The sequence below is a fragment of the Vanessa atalanta genome, chromosome 4, assembly GCF_905147765.1.
Source record: "Vanessa atalanta chromosome 4, ilVanAtal1.2, whole genome shotgun sequence".
Classification (NCBI taxonomy): domain Eukaryota; kingdom Metazoa; phylum Arthropoda; class Insecta; order Lepidoptera; family Nymphalidae; genus Vanessa; species Vanessa atalanta.
In genome coordinates, this window is record NC_061874.1 from 8,518,469 (window position 1) to 8,540,146 (window position 21,678).

At 30.9% G+C, this 21,678-nt stretch overlaps 1 protein-coding gene across 1 annotated transcript; it reads left to right on the forward strand.

Moving 5' to 3' along the window:
• The first annotated feature begins 703 nt into the window (after positions 1–703).
• Positions 704–19,129, forward strand: LOC125077988 (proton channel OtopLc-like). The gene is made up of 15 exons (XM_047690122.1): positions 704–856; positions 1,626–1,793; positions 8,284–8,356; positions 8,563–8,616; positions 9,497–9,647; positions 10,156–10,261; positions 11,339–11,488; positions 14,006–14,159; positions 14,744–14,940; positions 15,985–16,144; positions 16,627–16,761; positions 16,838–16,934; positions 17,449–17,604; positions 18,167–18,416; positions 18,630–19,129. The coding sequence occupies exons 1-15, from the start codon at positions 704–706 to the stop codon at positions 18,948–18,950; spliced, it is 2,325 nt and encodes a 774-aa protein (XP_047546078.1). The 3' UTR covers positions 18,951–19,129.
• Positions 19,130–21,678: the final 2,549 nt, after the last annotated feature.

Here is a 21,678-nt window from a genome sequence, read left to right on the forward strand (position 1 = left end):
AATAGTGCTCTAAACATCGGTCTAAACGTTACGTCATCTTTAAATCGAAATCGGAACTAAACAATAAAGTGTTCCGAGTAATAGTTGGCGTAATGCGATAATGAAACTATGGTTAGTCCCCGTATCTTGATTTAATATTAATAATTTATTTTGATAGCAAAAGGCATAAAAGTATATATTGAACTGTTCCGTTTCTTTGTTTTTACGTAGAATCGCTGCAGTCGCGAATGTTTATTAACATTATCTACCTAATTAATTTGATTACAATCATAAGGCGGTGTTATATTGATAATAATTTCTTGCATTATATCGACAAATACATATAACATTGTTATGGAAAACGTATAAAAACGTGTAAAAATATTATTATTGTTTTATAAATATTTTTGTCTTTTAAGTTACGATTTAAAATTAGAAATAGAAAATAAATTTAATGAAGGAAGTGTAACGGGTTAATCGATACAGTAATTACGCCTTTATTACAGATATATCTTCAATGATAAGAAGATAACCAGGATTATATTTTTTCATTTCATTTGCGATCTGAATCGCACGATTGATTGTTTACAAAGAAAACGTCTCTGTATCGATGAATTTATTCAATCAATTGTAATTCAAAGGCAGTGTAAATATGATACTTTAATTCTGTTGTCTCTTAAAGGGAAATTTGAAACGTTTTAGTGAATTATAAATAATTAGTGAAATGTCTAACTCGAACGCAGCTAGGAATGAAATGTTGGAGGATATTGTGAATAGAAACAACCTGGGTGACAAAAAGTTTCACTCGGAAACCTCCTTGGAGAAATTTAGTGAGGAAAACCAAGGAGACATAACGGATAACACAAACGATCCTGGAGTAAGTAGCTGGAAATTGCTAGATTATTTTTTTTAAATATAAGAAAACATGTATAAAGCATCAAGTTTCATTTACATTAAGATATATATTTTGATTTAAAATGATCGCTTTAATCTAATCAATATTCAGTAATTGAACATACGGGAAATACCCGAAAGGAATGTTAAGCGATGCATACGTGGCATAAACAACTTTTAGAACAGCTAGACCTCAGTTCTCTTTTCTTTTTTTAAGTTTTTCTACACTAGACAATTCAGCGTGCAGCTCGTATTCCAATCCAGTTACATGACAAAATTTACGTTAGGGATTTTCCACGGGAGAGCTTGCCATTTACAAGTGGGCCTGTTTTATTGGTGCATCGTTAATGTTTTCCCCTCTAGCTTTAAAAATTTACGCATTTCGAAAATCCGAAATTATTTTGTAATAGTCGTTTGTGACTTATTAGTCGTTTGAAATATCAATATCAGTTAATAGGAATTACTAAAACATAAACAATTGTTTCTTTAAACAACACTAAGCCAATTGGAAACAAAATATTAATTTAAGCGATACCAATATTTTGATTCTTTTTACAACGGGACGATGACTACATTCAAATATTATTACGCCCGTTATTATACCCATGCGTCTGTTTGTTACAGTTCACGCCTTTAACTCAATCGATCATCATGAAATTTTACATACATTTTGTCAGGGATACCTTACACCTGCCCTCCGTCCTCACAACTAGTATCCCAATGGAACTAAAGTAATAACACTGATCATAAAGGTACACAATTCTTCGGTGAATGCCACGTCAGCTCAAGATGAAGATATTCCTGAACGTCGGCGGACAATGTCCCAGCCGGGACCTAGTGCTGGCAACTTGATGACAGCTGCCGCTGGTCGCCGACGCCGACCTCCACGCAGTGTCATGTACGCTGATCTTGAAAGAACGGTAAGGTTACATTTTATTTAAATAAGTATGTATACTAACAATTTCAATATAAAATTAAGTCTAGGACAATTAGTATAACATTATCTAAATCCTGATCTAATCTAATAATTTTACATCTGTTCTATTTCCTTACTTATGTTTTGAAATGCCTTGAATTTTCACCTAATAAATAAAGCTAAAGATGTATTATACGACATAATACAAGATTAAAGGGTTGATTAATATTTGATACAGCGCCAATGTTTATGGGCAGTGGTGTTGACTTAATTATGCCAATTTGCCAGACTACATACCTATTTTACATAATAATAATCACTCCACATACTTCAACTACATTTACTTCAAGGTTAATATCTTTATATAAATTTCTAACGAAGACTATTAATTCTATTTTTTACACACATTTCTTATTTTGTGCTATAAAATTAATAAATTATAATTTTTATTAAATTAATAAATAATTGTGTCATAAGAGTAATGCTATAATAAATCGCAAAATCCAATATTTTAATACTCAGCTACCTAACGGATTAATTTCCTGACAAGGGATTAAATACTGATAATATTTTACGATTTTAATGTTTTCTTTATTTCCTACTACGCTAATCAATTCACGTGACAAAATGTTGGTGTTGCCAATTTGAAAAACAAATACAACACAGTTCATAATATTATCTAAGATAAATTAAAATCAAGAAGCTATACTGAACGTATAATGGAAAATTAATTTTACCATATAGCTTTTATTAGTAATATACGCCTGACATTTATTTAACTTTTTTATTTTCTTTCTTTATCGAAACTGAAAGCAAAACATGATTCTGTTTGACAAATGATGACCTTTTATTTTGGTTAAATAATTAAATATCTCAGTATATGTTAAACAAGTATCTAACCCCAAGGTATACTCCATTGATTTCATCAAACATTAACAAAATTCATGAAACAAAAAATAATTAAAAAATAACTTATATTATATCAATTTTGTTGACAAAAATATGTTTGTCTTATGTAAATACTTTATCAGTTTTTTTAGTGTTTTTTTTTTATAATTAATATATATTTTTTTAATAACTATACTGGCACAAAAAGCCTGTATAATTATTTATTTATAGAAACTGACTAATCTTCTAGTTGTCATCTCTATTATGTGATATTGCTAGAATATTTTGCGCACTAGCCTGATACCAGATAAAAAAAGACTAAATCGTCATCTTTATTTTTGAAAGTGCTAAAACATGACGTATTTGTAATTATATCGACTCAAAAACTAACATATCTAACAATGATTACGTATCACAATTATTTTTTGATAATATTGTAATTTCCCCAAGCCAGTAAACAGATTATAAACAAATCAAGCAACGAAACGTGTCTCTCATGGCGTATTTAAAGCAAATGTAACCACCTCACGTAATATTTTAATCTCGATTATATTAATACTACTAGATAATATCCGATTTGCTTAATCACATCAAAAATTATCTGATATTTTCAAAAACGCCATTTTTAAGAAGCTACATAATTAGGATAAATATTGTTTCTCCATGGATAATTTGTTTTAAGAAAAAAAAAAATCTCTATGACTTGGTATGCATTGAATAAAAAAGTCCTAATAGTACATAAATTAAACAAACATTTTAGTAACCCACCGTATAATATAATTTAAAGTATAGATCTTATCATAATATTTTCTGCTTTATATTATTAATATTGTAGCTAATAGTCTAAGATTGGTAGTAAAGCTATGCGCAAGCCTGTTTGGGTTGGTACGACCCGCGCGTCATATCTTCTACCACTAAACAGAACTACTTAGTATTGTTGTATTCTATTTGTGCCACATCGGTGGTATGAGGCATGTCTATGATTTCTTATCATACCATTGTCTATCGTCAGTGGTTACCACTTATCATCAGGTGGCCCATATGCCGGTCCACCTACCTATAAAAATATACGGTACAAGAAATACATAATTTCATCTGTTATTTCATAATGGCAAAGATATATGTTAGATAATATGTACGAGTACATTAGGAAATCACAAATGGATTGTCTAACTACTTGACGGGCCATTCATACTTATTATTATTATTATTTTTGTTGTTAATTTAAATTTCTACAGACATATTGCCCGTGCCTTTGGTGTAATTTATCTTTAATTTGAATATTTTTTTTACTTTTGTGTCTTCATATTTTTAATAAAAGGCAGCAACAAAATCTAAGTTCGATGATTAAATTCAGTTATTTTGTTTTCCCCAATTTGTTATTGATAAAAATGTAACATTAGCCGAAAGAATATTATGTGTGTAACTGGATAAATATAGGTTGCCTACTTTCCCGTTTACCACCTAGACTTTAATATTTACTCGATGGGTACCACCTACTCATCAAGGATTCTGCGTCAATACTTTTTATTGTTGTGGTTCGGCGGCCACTTACCACCTGCCTACATAATATGAAGATCCCAGGTACAAGCAGGTGAATAAAATTTGTTAATATACCCGCATCTGTTATTCAATTATTATTATTATTTTAAAATGCTAGTTTTTACCCTAACCGTCAGTATTAGGTTCTTATCAAAAGTGTGTCACGTCAATGGTTGCTTAGATTTTAAATGATAAGTTACAAATGGTATACATATGGTAAAGAAAAACTTTGCCTACATATATTTGTTATACCGCAACTCGTGCTATAAATAATCAATAAATATAAAAGATAAATTAAATGCGTAGTTAAGATATTATGAAATTCTTTTTTTGTTTAATTTTGCTTCTTTCAGTAGTTCTTCTCTCAGTAGTTTTATTTATAATGATACTAAGTTTATATAACGATTAAAAAATGCCTAATAATTTTATTGAAGAAAACTTCGCTAGTCACAATAAGCCTGCTTTATGACTTGTTAGTCCGCGGAAATGAGTTTAAATTATGGTGTTTTAAGAACTTCGAAATGAATGGTATAATATTAAAGACAACGTATGCAGGTAAAAATGTAACTTATGGTTCTACCAAAACTTTTATGATAACACAATCAGACAAATATTAGATCATTATAATTAATTGCATACGTGCGTTTGATACATCTTCACTACTAAGCTACTGAACTGATCGTTATGTAAAGGTGTATGGGACTTATTATAAAAGAGATTTAGTATAAAAAGACCTGGACCGAACGAAGAGGAATAACTATTTAATTATAAACACCGAAATTATTTCTAAAAGAGAAGTATAAATTACGGCTTGTAATGAAAAAAATATTTTTTTAAGAAAGAACCAATAATAATTACAGTTTTTTTTTTTTTAAATCTATTCGATTTATTTTTATACAACATGTGAATAAATATTTTAAAATAAAATGTATTGCAAAACATGAATGATAGGCGATTAAATAGTAGGCCAGTCAGTAAAGCCCGTTAAGGTTAAGTAATTAGTATCATTATGATTTTTTGATATGTGGTTTGGAACGTTAAATTAATAACAAATTTTCAACCCTCTGGGGTGAACGCTAAGGGGTTGAGAGGGTGAAAAGCGTTTTTGTTTATAACTTTGTGAAAAAATATGGTAGAAAATTGGACAGAAGGTATAAATAATTATAACTTACCTACCGTGTATTAAAATGTTTTTGTTTAGTGCAAAATTAGTTATTAACAAAAAAGGATGTTTTTTGTACCTTATTTATTGAACATTTCTACTTGTATGAGTATTCATTTATATAAATCGATAGTAATCGTTTCATCAAAAACTTGCAGGCTTTTTACACCTGACATTGTTAGTCGGTTTGCGAATATTTTTCTTGCGGTGTTTCGTAACGTATTTTGACGGTGTTTGCTGATATATTTTGTTTGTTCACCCAAATGACGTCCGCTTTATTTTGGATCAAGGAGCTACTTTACGATTTATCGTGGCTTTACTCATCTTATATAATCAATTTCGCCTGCTATTCACTTCGATGATATATTAATTTATACATAATGTAAATGATGTTCTTTGAAATAAAAAGTTCAAAAAGAATTGTTTCAGTTTTCATTTAATTTGTATAAATATAAAATAATAAATTCCTTGTATACTATTCTTGAAATTCAATGACAGAATCATATACACTTTTAGTTTTTTATAAAAGCGAATCTCGAATTGTTTGTGTGAAAAAAATATACATGACAAATTCACACAATTCCTTAATAATATACAAGTTTTTTTCTATGTCATTTCCGAGCAAAGTTCTATGACGTCAACATCATATTGCAGTTAAATTCAATCATTCAAGGGTACAATCGAAAAACTTATCAATTAAATCTGAAAATCTATCTTAATTAATTATGATAAAATAAAAATTATATACTAGCAAGTACAACGTTATCGTGGTTGAAATTCTTTCGATATCAAGAATAATGTCATTCTTATTTTAAAAAAAAAATCAACGTTTTATTTTGTTGTTTTTTCAAAGTAAATTTATTTTAAGCATCGTCCGTTGTTTAAACAGTGAATTCATATACATACATGAACGCAATGGGTTGTAATAATTTTTCCATGAGAATGATATGGATGTGGCTTTGTATGCGATTCATTTATATTGTCTATTTACGAATAGTTAATATTTTATATGAATCGTTTTATTAAAGTTTTTACCATTACTTTTTAGATACAAAAGAATCACAATTTGTCTTTAAATGTTTCATATTCATAATATTAATGTATTTTATACGATAAACCTGAGCCGTAGTATCTTTTTATTTTTATCAGGACAAGTTAATAAATAATTAAAGTATGGTTTACGATACAAATAAAATACGAAGGATTTGTCGCGAACGGCTCACTTCCATAGTACGGAGCGGCGAACGCGGCCCGTGTTTGTGAGGCGGGTCACTCTCGCGCAGCCAACTGTAAACCTTTTGAGTCCAGCCGCTCGCCACCCTCGCCCTACACCCTCTCTACCCCGCTGTAAATACCGACTGCGGACACATCGTGCCGCCCCAACGCCTCGCCTAATGAAAATTCAATCTCTTTATTTTTTTTATTATACACAGCGCCTGTTAACTGGCCATGTCATAAATACTCAATGGAAATGTTCATTAATAGCATCGCTAGCGCCCGTCTTACATATCAAATTTTAATTGAGTATCGCGATAAGCACCGATAATCGCAGAATGTCTTTGTTTATGCCTCTTGATTTATCATGTCTATGTGACTATATTTTTACAATAGGAAATAATGCAAATTTTCAATACTATAATTAACCACGTGGCACGAATTACAACATTATCAAGTATAAAAAGATACATGGCCTTCAAATTTATTATGTAAATCATGTTTCAATGATTATTTTTAACAATACTTTGTATATTCATAATAATATGGAATATTTTTATAGAAACAGTGACAAACATTTTATAAACACGAGAAGTAAAAAAAAACTTGTAACACGGGTTTTGTCTTCGCAAACTCAATTCATCCTTCCTTGGGCTGGGTTCACTTCTATAATAAAATTCCTTAAATACTTTTAGTTTGTCAGTTAATATATTTCAATCACATTTTTAAAAAAACTTTATTTATAAGGCGTAGTAATCGATAAAGAATTATTATAGATGGCAAAAAAGTGTGGGGATATTATTCGCCGAATTCCATGGATAAGTAATAATTTGATTATTATATTCAGTAGTCTATGTAACTGATTATCAGGATAGTGTAACTACTAAGTTTCTTGCCGGTTCTTCTCCTTAATCATGTAAAATGACTCAAAATCGCTCGCAAGAACATACTCGAATATAGTATATTTCGCTTGAATTTCATTAAATATAATAAAAAATTAAAAACACATTTATAAATTAAAAATCATATAAATTTGTAAATTTTTTATATTTAACGTTTGTATTGTTAACTGAAATTCAATAAAATGATTATATTTTTATTTACTTTTAAACAGCACTGGTCTGGAAAGGTCAAAATGTAAAACCAACTACTTCACAATAAAATAGACTATCTCTTTAATATCATAATAATAACACGATATGATTTATGACGATAAATATGACACAGTATATTATGTCACTAGATTTTTCCTAATAGTAATTGGTTTCGTATATATAAAATACAAGTACACCAAAATATGTTATCATAATTTTATTTTATTTTTGATTATACGATACAAAAATGTCGAAGTGAAATTATCTGAATTGTTTGAGTTTTGATTGGTTGAAATTAATGGATGTCATCGTTCAGCATTTGGCTGAAATCGAACGGCCAAAAATTTTGTTTCGAGAACGTGGAACACTGTAATGGGATTATAGTGAAATACGGGGTGGTGTCGATCGAGAGAAACAAGCGACTAATGAAGTTATTAATCCGATTTTGTACGGCTTTCGATGTTCACGCATGATTTTTTTAGGTCCGGTTTACGTTGTAAATACGAAGTCCACGCGTGCACCGTGTATCGGAATACGCTTTCAGTCTATATTCTCACAATTACCCAACAGGCTAATGGACTTCTTGTTTACAGGACTCCCAGGACAGATTGCCGAAGCTCATTATTCCTAACCGTGAAGATTATTCGTATCCATCTACCCCGATGAGTTAGTATTACAATTATAATTTACGTTTTGATTATTAATTTATAATACTTAAATCTAATATCATTCAAATTTATTTTTATTATATATTTTCGTTTCTAAACTAGACCGATATAAAAACTGTTCGATTTAACTATATAAAACCAAATTACAAAAGTCACTGTTTTACAGAACTTTATTAACATACTTCAATATTGTTACCGTTCTAGCTGAAAACACACCGAGCAGTGGCATTTACAGAAATGGAGATTTAAAATCTATGAGTAAGTATTAATGTTTTAATTAATCATTAAAAAATTGTTACCGTTCATGTCAGTTCCTGTAAACGATCCACTACTGGGCTGAGACCTTCTCTTTTTTAGTGGAGGAGAACACGTTGTTCTTATACGGATTAGAAGATACGATTTATGATCTTTTTATAATCAATAGCGTTTTTAAGTACTACTTTATATACTCTATATGTACTTGTATGTGATATGATTTTTTAGTTCATATAAGTATGCAGTTAATATCTTTTTTTTTATTAGTATTTTTAAAATAAGTCACGATGCTGATATAAATTGTTTTATGTTCATGTCAGACGAATTACCATAGAATTTCAGCATAGTTTGTGCTCGACTCAGGTAGATTCAATCGTTGCTTGTTTAGCAGTCTAAAGGAAGAAGTATTCTGAGAAAGAGCGATAGCTTAACAAAACAATCCATTTTAGCATTTATGTTTGCTTTTAATAGTAACATATCAATCTGGTTTCTTCTTTGTTCAAGAGTACCTAATTTATAATAAATACACGCTACTTTTTATTTGTAATTTTTATTTAAATCTTTAACTCCTCTATTCCGTTAGTAAGTATAATATAGTAAGGTGACCAAATACTTGTTGCGTATTCGAATACGCAACAAGTATTTGGTTTGAAGACTTCGGACATACACGAGATTGAAAGTTTTTATTCATAAATTTTTACATGTATGTTACATGTCAATGTGTACTGCATATGTACAAATAGGACAAGTATATAATTTTTTTTATTATACATAACATTTATTACATTACACAACTAATAAGATGGACAAGAGCATACGTAACGATAGCAATCTCTTCTAGTTTATATTTAAGCGAGATATTTAAAAAGCAATTAATTTTCAGATAATTATCGTCTACAAACTCCAATCGAACTGCGCGGCGGAATGACTCCGCGTAAGCGATCAGTGGTCACTATGGACGCGCAATCCATTCGCTCCGTGGAAACTCATGCACCGCCACCGACAAGTCCTGAGGAAAACGCTCGACTTACGAGGTACATAAAATTGAAAAAAATCTTTAATATACGTTAAATAAAACAAGTTATTTTTAAGTTTGACTAAGTTGTTCTCATATTATAAAAGAAAAGGCAGAAGGGGTGCGCCGAACGTAATAGTGAATAATCAAAAGTTAAAAATTAAAGCACTTGACTCATTATCAAAAAGACGCGACGTATCGCACTACAGGGAATTTGCATTCACTTTAGATTTTGTATTCGCTTGCTTCACTATAATCTTCATATTGTATAGATTGATTAGCATGTCAATAATGATCGTTTCGACCATTTATCATAGAAAAAAAATCCAATAACTTTTTATTGGTACAGCCTATAATTCGAATCGAAGACTTCGAAATATGCAGCCTCATTACTTAAAAAAAATGAAAAACAATTACCTCAGAATGGTAGCACAGAAAATTCAAACTAAATTAAATTATACGAATAAAAATATCTTAATACCATATTAATCTCTTTTTAGTATTTCAACTATACATATTTCTTACAGCAAATACTTCACGTTGATACTGAGCTGTATGTACGCAGTGTTGTTGGTGACTCTTGGACTGATATTTTACGTATCAGACATATTTATCGACATTCCACTATCACCGGTAATTATAATACTTATAATAATAAACAGGCATTGTTTGTTTATTTCTATCACTCATCTCTGTACTGTTTGATCTGTTTAGCTATCAAGAAATAGCTGATTCAAATTTAGCTAATTAACTAAGCTAATTCCACACGAATGTAGTAAATAATCACGACTAGTACGATTACTGAACTCGCTTCGAATGTGTTTCTAATATTCTACATATTATAAATACTGAAATCAAAAACATTTATCACGTTAAACGTAATAGGGACGTAGGGTTACGGTTTATAGTTTTTCGGCTAATGGTAAGGATTTATACAGTCTTGTCTGGGCCGAGATGGCCCAGTGGCTAGAACGCGTGCATCTTAACCGATAATTTCGGGTTCAAACCCAGGCAGGCACCACTGAAATTTCATGTGCTTAATTTGTGTTTATAATTCATCTCGTGCTCGGCGGTGAAGGAAAACATCATAAGGAAACCTGCATGTGTCTAATTTCAACGAAATTCTGCCACATGTGTATTCCGCCAACCCGCATTGGAGCAGCGTGGTGGAATATGCTCCAAACCTTCTCCTCAAAGGGAGAGGAGGCCTTTATCCCAGCAGTGGGACATTTACGGGCTGCTAATGCTAATGCTGGATAGCTCCTGTCCATTTATCAAATACACTTTACCTAAACTTCAATCGTTTGTATTAGTGTTTTGCGATTTGGCTAATAGATCGCAAGTAGTAGTAGATCGTAGTAACGTCTTAGATCTATTCATTGACAGCACTTTGTCGGTGTTAGGGGTTACAAATCAGTGCATTTTTTGTTTGATGATCATACTAAAATTAAACGAAATATGTCGAGTGTGTTTGGTGATGTGTGTGGTGGTATACAATCAAAAATCACTTCCATTTGATACATTTATTGGAATTTAGTGTTATCGCATATTTTGTTCAACATATGTAGCAATTTTTATCATATAAATACTTCTTATTATTCAAACATCTCTTGAATTATATATGTCTACACGAAACCAAAACAGATAATCTTTAAAGTCACGTGACTATTTAAAATATAATTGAATGTGAAATCTTTTCCTCTATTTCAGATTTTCTCAATCACGTTACTATCTATTGGATTTATATATCAATTATTTTTATTAATTGACATTAATAGATACAAGTCGAAGGCTCTTAAGAACGAAAGAATCAAAGGTCTTCATAGTAAAAAGATACAAGAGTTCTTCAGGAAGCAAGAGGTGAGACTTACTGTTTGTAATCATGTATGATTTCAAATAATAACATTTTAATAACATATGTAAAATAGTGGACGTAGGCCAAGAATCGGCTTTTCTGCCTCCAAACCATTGGTGGATGTGGTTAGTGAACCATTGTAACTACAGGCACAAGGGACTTAGCATTTTCGTTGCCGCGGTTGATGACGCATTTAGAGCGTAAAGAATATTAATAAAAAACAACCCTATATTATTTCAGGCGCCTATAATGGTCGATATGGCAGTCTGTTCAAATTTATTTATTTAAAATAGGTATCTTGTCACTGTTTATTGATTTTTTTAAAAATTTAAGCCTTTGTAGCGACATACAACGATATACATATATGTATCCACTATAATATCCAACCTACTAGTGAACCAGCTACATATGTATGGTATATATATGTCGGAGAAGCAGGATGCCGAACAGTTGTGTTCGGGATTGATCCGACATTTGGAGGACTATGTGGGCGTGCAATGGAGATATTCACAAAATAAAACGTATTTAATATCGTCTAATCATTGTATTCATTGATTCAATAATCGTACACCACAATAATATCAAAGGATTACAATAATTCATCTCGATTAAGAGCAAATGGGTTTGCAAGCAACCATCACATTCGAGAAGCTTGTCAAAACATAACGACTCGCGTTGCCATGACACTTACAACTCCATTCGGGGTGACCCGCTCTTATAAGTAAATCAGCCATCAAACATTATTGCCAATTACTCGATTCATTAATTATCCAAATCAACAACCAAAGTAACCACGCTCCGATATATATATTACGATAAATTTACAAGCATAAGAAGGAATCATATTTATAAAGATTAAAAATACAATTATTGAAAATATATAATCTCTCTGTTGGATACGCATGACGTAACACGTAGACATCGTTGAAACGGTATGAAAAATGGATTGACAGCTCTGTTACCGACTGATATTCAACGTCCACGTAAACAAAGTCGTGGGCTTAACACCTCTTTTATAAAGTTCCGTACGTGATATAAAGTAATAACAAAAACTACAGTGCTTTTAACATATTAAAGTTCGTTTTTTCATACGCCAGCTAATAGTTAACTTTTATCGAAATATTCGCGTTTAACACAATTTCAAAATAAATATTTGTAGAATGTCTTACTGGTATTACTTATTGTATACCAGGCAGGATGTCTTATATGCGTATATCATTGTATTTAACTAAAATGTCTTTGTATTTTTAAATGTTGAAAAAGAGAAACTACTGAATTTCTTGCTGGTTCTTCTCGGTAGAATCTGCATTCCGAACCAGTGATAGCTTTACTTCATATAGTTTGTTAAACGACGATTTAATAATAATAATATTTTATTTCGACCATCCAAGGATCATAACATTCATAACATTTACATTTATACAATTGCATATTATATAATTATGAAAAGATTAGTATACAAAATATTTTAAAACTATGTTAGTAATAATAATAAATAAATACAATAGTTAAAATTTAAAATTTAATTTAAAAGTGCTTGAAAAAGCCTACTGGAATAAAGTATATTTTGATTTTGAAAGACTTCTTTATAAGTTAACGTTTATAAATGAATAGTTGTCGCAGACGGGTTTCTTGTGTTGGCCATCAAGTGTAAGATACAAAAACTTATTAAGTTTAGCTATTTATAAATATATTGTATAATGTAGGTCCTTGCTAGGATTTCAAGCCTGCTTCATACCAAATTTCATCAAAATGTGGTTTGGTAGTAAAAGAATAATAGACAAACAGACAGAGATACTTTCGCATTTTTAATATTAGTACAGTGAAGTCTTGAATTTATAAAAATATAAACAGCAGTACTACTTAAAAATACGTGACATACGACATTTTGTCTCGTTCTAATATTTTAACGAGTTTTTGCCTACATACAAGCATATTTTAGGTGAAATAATATTATTTTACCGTAAGTTACTGATTAATTAAAGTTATTTCAAAGGTATAATTGATTCCTATAAGGCAAACTTCGGACTATATTTAATAAATAATTACGGAAAGATCGTATTTCTTCTAAAATGTATTCAAATTTTGATCTTCTAACTCTTAAAATATTAGTATACGATCCGTTATGAGACACATCATACACAGAAGACTCCCTTAATTATTTCTAAACAAAATTATTGTACACACTTACAAAGAGTGTCGCAGAATGTTGCCAGTAATCGATATAGTCTTCTAGTTTATTAAAATCACTTAAAGTGCAAGTAAAATAAAATAATAATAAAAAAGTGGCTGAATAGCAGCTTTTCGAAGTTTATAACATAAGTAGCCTGGTTAAGAAATCTATCACATCACATAAAAGTAGCACAGCAATAGCCTATAAATAAGACGACTTTTTGCGGAGGGAATAGGGATTGATGGAAACACATCTGATAGACTTTCAACCGACGCATGTTCTTTAAGGCAATATTTGTATTCTTACTATTACAGACGATTCTTATTAAGTAAATATCTTGACATTCCAGGACGAGTACGGCTACAACATTCCGGGCGATCGCACACCACAAAGTACTATATCTCAAGTGATTCCTCCCGCATTATTAATCCCTCTCAAACACAACTACTGTTTCAGTCATGGACGACACTCGGGCAGCTTTTATCTTAAACTAGGAGCTGCTGGTACGTTTATCTTTAGCAATATTAAACAAAACATTGATTAGAGTATACGACAATTCTGATAAAAATAGTCTAGTTCTGATAATCTAAATGATGTATAGAATCTTTATAACTATGTGATAAGGCCTGAAATAACCATTCTATTTATAAAAAAATGATCAAACATACTATTTTAAGATTAACACACGGTGTATCATAAAATCATTTATATTAAAGCTGAAAGCTTTAAAAGACAGCTGAAAATTTATATATTCAGCTGTCTTTCAAATTGATTGTATGTATTTAAATCTTGTGCTGAATATATTTTATATGTATCGTTACTATATAATATATGTATGAAATACTAGCTCAGGGGCAAAAAAAATAGGCGCATTGTAAGAAATGTAAAATAATATGTTTATTTTTTTTTAAATATATTTAAGAGATCAAGACAACAAACTTTAAAGGGTTGAAGGGTTGATCCCTTAATTAGGTTGAATAATTTTATTCTTATACTCTGTACAATTTATTAATCCACGTTATTAACATATTATACCGTATCGTATACCGCTTCAGTTTTCATGACATTAATTTTATTTTTATTACAGGTTTCGCGTTAGGTCACTTAATACACTCAGTCTTGCTAATAGCCGCACAAATTAGCTATTACTTCGACGATAATATCAGTAATCAAGACTGCATCGATATTATGCAAGTGATTCTCGATGTGGCCAATCCACTTTACTGTTTTCTACAACTATACTTCATATTTAAATATTCAAATGTTCATGTAATGAAAGCGCAGGTATGCATCATTGACAATATTTTTTTTTTGCTTATTTATTTTTAAATTTGTTAAAATAACTAATTATACATCCTAACAAATTAGCATTTTAGCATTAACAGCCTGTAAATTTTTCCACTGCTGGGCTAAAGGCCTCCTCTCCCTTTGAGGAGAAGGTTTGGAGCATATTCCACCACGCTGCTCCAATGCGGGTTGGCAGAATACACATGTGGCAGAATTTCGTTGAAATTAGACACATGCAGGTTTCCTCACGATGTTTTCCTTCACCGGCGAGCACGATCACGCGGCGAGATGAATTATAAACACAAATTAAGCACATGAAAATTCAGTGGTGCCTGCCTGGGTTAGAACCCGAAATCATCGGTTAAGATGCACGCGTTCTAACCACTGGGCCATCTCGGCTCTAACAAATGTGCATTCATAATCTATAAATAATAGCTATTTATATGTTCGTATATTGTAAATTTGTATAGGTTTTATTATAACACACCTCTCAAGAAATGTTTATATATTTTTTCTTATCGTAAAAAAAATATAGAAAAAGGTCCCATCCGAATCTTTATGTCCCCTAATGTATCTTTATAATTACATCCCCATGCGAATATTTAATTGCCACTTTGATATGAAGGTACTGTTGTATGAAATGCTGAGAAGTTTCAGATGAGAAAATCTATAATCAATAATATTATTTCAGGGCAAAACGTCCGAGATTTCAATATTCAATGCAAAAATAAAAAACTTTTTTATACAAGTAATACGAGGAAAATCATGAAATAATTCGTTTTACAAATTAATAAACTCTTTTATAAAATATATATTAGATTGATTCAAAGTGATGCGCTAATATGAAAATTAAATAAAAACCATATATCACTATAATTTTCTATATTTTATTATTACTTAGTTAATTATTTTCAAATTGGCGGTAACCAATATTGAAATATCCTTCTCTCATCGGAGGACAAATGACCACGAACGTAACTAATTGTTAAATGATATCATAATTGTATATCTTTTAAACCGTTTTGTTTTTTATTTATTTAGAGCCTAGCCCACTTCGGCTTCATGCATATGATTGGAAGTAGTCTCTGCTTTTGGATATCGACGATTGTCCGCGAAACCGTTCTAGCCTTAACTATATACGCAGGCACTAAGTATGGTAATCGAACAACGGAAAATGAAACATCACTCCTCCTAAATGAGCGTAAGTATTTTAAAGAACATAAAATACAGAATAGAGTATATACATTATATGTTGGTTTTAAAAACATCCGTTTGCCTCTGTGTCAAATTTTTGCCTTTATTAAATTTAGAAGTGCTTTTAAGGTATGGTAAGTTGACAAAAATATTGGGTACTTACATATAATAAATAAATAAAACCTAAGTTCACCTATATTGGCGAATTCGCAGATTTTTTTTTAATATTGTGTCTTACGATGGCATCTACACTTCTTCTTAGTTACAATATTACCGTCAACAGTTTTAAGGTTGCCAAAGTATATTCTACTTTACGTAGTGGTTTTTTAGCTCGCGGAGTCTTACCGATCATTTGAGTTATAATAAATCACATACAATTTTAGAAATTTATAATCTTTTAGATTAGATTGGGCTCATTAAATTCTCCCATAGATTTGTGATGATGACCTTGAGCTCCAATGACGTATTATTGTATTGTATTGTTTTTAGAACATCAATCACCACTGTGGGATATAAGTGATCTTTACAATGAAAAATGTCAAGGAGCGCCCGCTATAACATCTATAACGGAAAATTTTTCGCCTTACTTGTATCCCTTTGGCGTTGAATTTAATATTCTCATTGGTGAGTAAATAGTTTTCAATGTATATGCTTGATAAATATGAGTCTGTTTTGATATATTTATTGAAATCATTTATAGTGGCCGTTTACTACATAATCTGGAGTCATATTGGAACTTGTTCAAACGAAGACTCCGACAGTACATCGAGCTTAGAAGATAATAATACTGTATGCAAGTACGTATACACATTCACATAGAAAAAACATCCTTGGCAATTCCACTTAACAATTGAAATTATAGCTTTCATCTCGTATGTTTTCGTAATATTTACCGGAATTAATTGTAACATATTAAAAGTAACACTGTTCGGTCATTAACTATCTTAGAGTAGAAGAACACTTTAATTATTTTCTTCATTTTAAATAAGAATAAACAGTCTTTATTAATTTTATAGTTAAAAAAAGCCTGTAAATATCTACTGCTGGGCTAAGGCCTCCTTCTCCCCCTTTGAGGAGAAGGTTTCGAAATCCACCACGCTCCAGCGCAGATTGGCAGCTGTGGCTGAATTTCATTGAAATTAGACACTTTCAAATCTCATCAAATAAATGAAGCACATGGAAATTTCCTAGGTTAGGATCTCGCAATCGTTGGTTGGTTCGGCTCTTTAAACGCACTTACGAATTAATTATCGGGATTATTCAGTAGACGGACAATTGTTTATTATCTTTTTAACTGAATATGTTTTACAGAATTCCCACAGCGAGTGAAGAAAATGATTATACGAGCAACATCGTTATCTACGCGGACTGCCACGCTTCCAACAAAGGTCTCTTTCTAGGCATCGTATTGACTGTCATCACTTCTGGAGTACTGATTCTTGGATTCGTCTTCAGCAGTGTAGGCGGGTGAGTTAATATTCAAAATCTAAATCTCACTAATATTATAAATGCAATATGTTTGGATGGATGTATGTTATTAAATCACGCGAGAACGAATCTCGGTGAAAGTTGGCACAGATACAGATACTGGATGCCTGGACAGAGTTTTTTTTTTCATCTCCAAGCATTTCTTTTGTCATCTTATATGGATCTTAAAAAATATTATGTGATGTATTTTATAATGGTTTTTAACATAACCTTTAAATTGTTTGATTGATAAATGTATAACAATTTTTAAAAATGTGTCATAGACAACTAATTGCATCCTTAATCACATCTCACGGAAAAGCTAATTGCACCACTAACATCCTCCAGTACGGAGATTGGTATGTGCTAAAATTTCAGACGAAATGACGGATGCAATTTTCGTTACGACATTTTCATTCGCTATGAGATTTAAAATTTCTTTGACTCTTGTCCTCATTTGGACTAAGCGTCTATATTTACATCAAAAATATTCAAATATTTATTAAAGCTTTATTTATTAACAACGGTAACTGCGTTTTTTAATATTTTTTTGAATTTTCAGCGACTTCTTGGAACTGGGTTACATGCTCAATGCCTGCACAAAGTTAGGGCTACACTTAGTTATGCTTTTCGCGGTGGTCATCGCCTACAACCAGACGAGAAAGTTGGACATCAATGAACATCCGATTTCACTCTTGGATGACATTCTGCTTTTCATATGTCTCCCAGCTTTCTTTATGGAAACTGTATTCTCGATGGTGGCCACTATTAATATTTTGAACATCGTGAAGTCGATTGACGTTATTGTAATGGTAAGTCTTCTAACTGGTCAATTTGTTGAAATAAGATAAGATGCAGCAACCCTTTTAGAATAAAAATCAAATATCAAAATACACCTTTGATTAATGAAACTAAATTATCTTGCAAATGTACTGCAGATTCATCTTCCACTTAATCTATAAATAATTATTTCGATTAAACTTGAATTTTGTAAATCGAATGATGTCTAATGATGATAATTTCAGGTTGTTCAAGTCATCTTCCAAACCGCGTTGTTAGTTGACGGTCTACGACGTTGCAGTAACAGCCGGAAGCTGAGACGAAACAAGCCCGGACGCGAAGTGCTCATGTTCCTCCTAATCGCTAATGTATCCATGTGGCTTTTTAATACTTTCTCGTACAAGTCACCAGAAAGCCTCGATGAGAGATACGAATTCTACGGCAAGATTCTCTGGAGTATCCTGGGACATATAAGCTTACCTCTCATTATGTTCTATAGATTTCACTCCAGCGTCTGCTTTGCTGATATTTGGAATGCAGCTTATAAACCTGGTTCTGATCACTGATAGAATTTCTATTTATTTGTTGATAATTTTATAGGTTCGATTAAGTAAGATACAAAAAACTGATTACCTCATTTTTTTCATATACTCTTGTCAGACTTTTTTAAAGCAGTTTATAATAATGCAAATTTACAGATGTAGTCGTCATTCCCTACAAACGTAAAGATGTAAAGAAAATATAATGTATAAGTCATATTATCGACTAGTATTACCTTCAAATTACTTTAAACAATACACTGTTAATTCATATTTATATTATTTTAAATATTATTAATATTCGAAAGTAATGTTGTGTTATTTTTTATTTTTTTTGTATTTTAATTCGATGAATAAGTATGTCTCTTGCAATATTAAATATCTAACAAAATTTAAGTTATTTTTATCGTCGAAATAGGTAATCTTATATAAAATCATGTAAAAATATGAAACACATAACGAGGGTTATCATATTGCGACTGCATTGGAAGTCATTTCAAGATTATATTATATTAGTTTATTTAATATTAAGCAGTTATAATACCGAGATAGTCGGGATGGTCTAGAGGATATAACACGTAGATCTAACCAAAGATTGCAGGTTCAAATTCGGATCATTGAATTCCTATCTGCTTATTTTGTGTGTACACTTCATCTTGTGCTCGCGCTGGTAAATTAGAACAAAGTAGTCGAATATGTGCCAAATGTTCTTTTACTTTTAATATTAAGCTAATAATAAAAGTTATCTTTTATAAAGACTATTTTTAAGTTGCGTGTACGTTTTTTTTATTAATATTATAGCTGAATTGATTAAATGTAGGTTGTTGTCGAAGAAGTCCAATTGTACAATAAAATCCAACTTTATATTCAATAGTGATTTTTTATGATATAGTTACAAATTTATTATTAATATATGTATTAAATAATTAAAGTTAATTAAAATTAAACTTTTTTTGTAATTTTTTTTTTTGTAACTTAATGTTTTTATACAGACTAATTATAGTTTATTAGTTATTATAGTATATGCATTTATATTTATTTATTTTCTATTGCAATGATGCAGTGCCCGAAATTAAGGCTTTGTGCCCGCCCCTATTCGTTTTTCCTGTCCCCTTGCCTACTTCTTATCTAATCCTTAAGGTATAAGCCATTTATTAATTATTTTACCGCCTAATATCAATACCCTGTATTCCAGTAAGTCAGAGAGTGTTATTCAGGTGAAAGGTATTATATAACATACTAGTTCCCATGCTGGATACTCGGCACCGGTTTCACAGTGTATATAGTGTATATTGTCATATTGGTAGGTGGACTGAAAAATGAGTCATTTACCGTGTTCAACATAGAAATAGATAAATAGACCGCCCGTAGACATGCTGTCTAAGTATTGCTTTTTGGCGGCGGAATACATGATGAGGGTGATCCCTATCCAGAGGGCTTGCAGAAAGCCCTACCACCGAGTAATTATTTCTCGAGTGATATTGTATATAGTAAAAGGTAACCACTTACAATCATTTGGAATTAATTTGTTCATTTTCTTATATCATGAAAAAATACAGTTAAAGACATCTTTTAAATAATTATATCAACTTGTGACGCAATAAATACAGTATGGCAAAATATATCGTTGCCTACGCTATACACATAGTTATGTTAAACACAATGCACGTATCAATACTGCGTCTTAGCTAACCAACTCCAAGAGGCAGTTAATTAATTCTGCTGCCCTTTAATGCAATTACCGAATATTAGGTTAAGTACTCGGCCGGTCCGGCAGGACGCACTTAGCGAAGCAGTCGAGATACAAACTAGTTACTGCAACAACCTCGGGACATACATCCTATCTACTGCCTATACAATTTATTAACAAAGTTACTTTACTCTGTTTTAATTTACCGGTAAAAGTCATTGCTTTTTGATCGAAGCGGTCGAAATGCTAATGAAATGAATTGCAATGTGCAAAAAATCTTTATACTTTAATCTCATTGAATCGTTAGAAACATAACGGGGATACTTATTTAAAATATATATATATATATATATATATATATATATATTATAAATATAAATATATGACAATCTTTATTTTTTAAATGTTTTAAAGCGGCAACCGGGCCTCTTGGTGAAACAGCATACGAAACATGTTAGCGAGTATCCCCAGCCTCCAACACGGTGCATTGTCATGGGATGTCATCTTTAATTATATCACATTATTATATATAATTATTATAACCAAAACTATTTATTTTAAATTATCATGTATAAAATTATTATTGCAATTATTTTTTTAATGATTTATTAAACTTTACATAAGGATAATAATGAGATGATTGCGAGGGATTGAAAAATATATATCTTTGAAGATTATTATCAAGCTTGAATTTATTTTGTTATCCATAAGGATATATAAATAATAAAATTATAAAAATGAATTACTCCTTACATTGCTAATGCGCCTCTTCATATGATTTGAGATGTTATGTTAAATCTGTCTGTTACTACACTTACCCAATCTTTAAACTACAACTTGGATATACAAACTATTAAAATCTATTGCTAGAATAACTTGGCTTTGTCTATATTACAAAATCTTTTTCTGAACTAGAGCCTCAATTTTGCAGTTGAAAATCATAAAAAGCGCGCACTCAAATATTATGTTTCCTCACTTAAATACCAGAGACAAATATTCCGCGATTTTCAATATATGTCATTGTTATTCAAATTTGAACCTAATTTCAAATACGATAAGGTATGC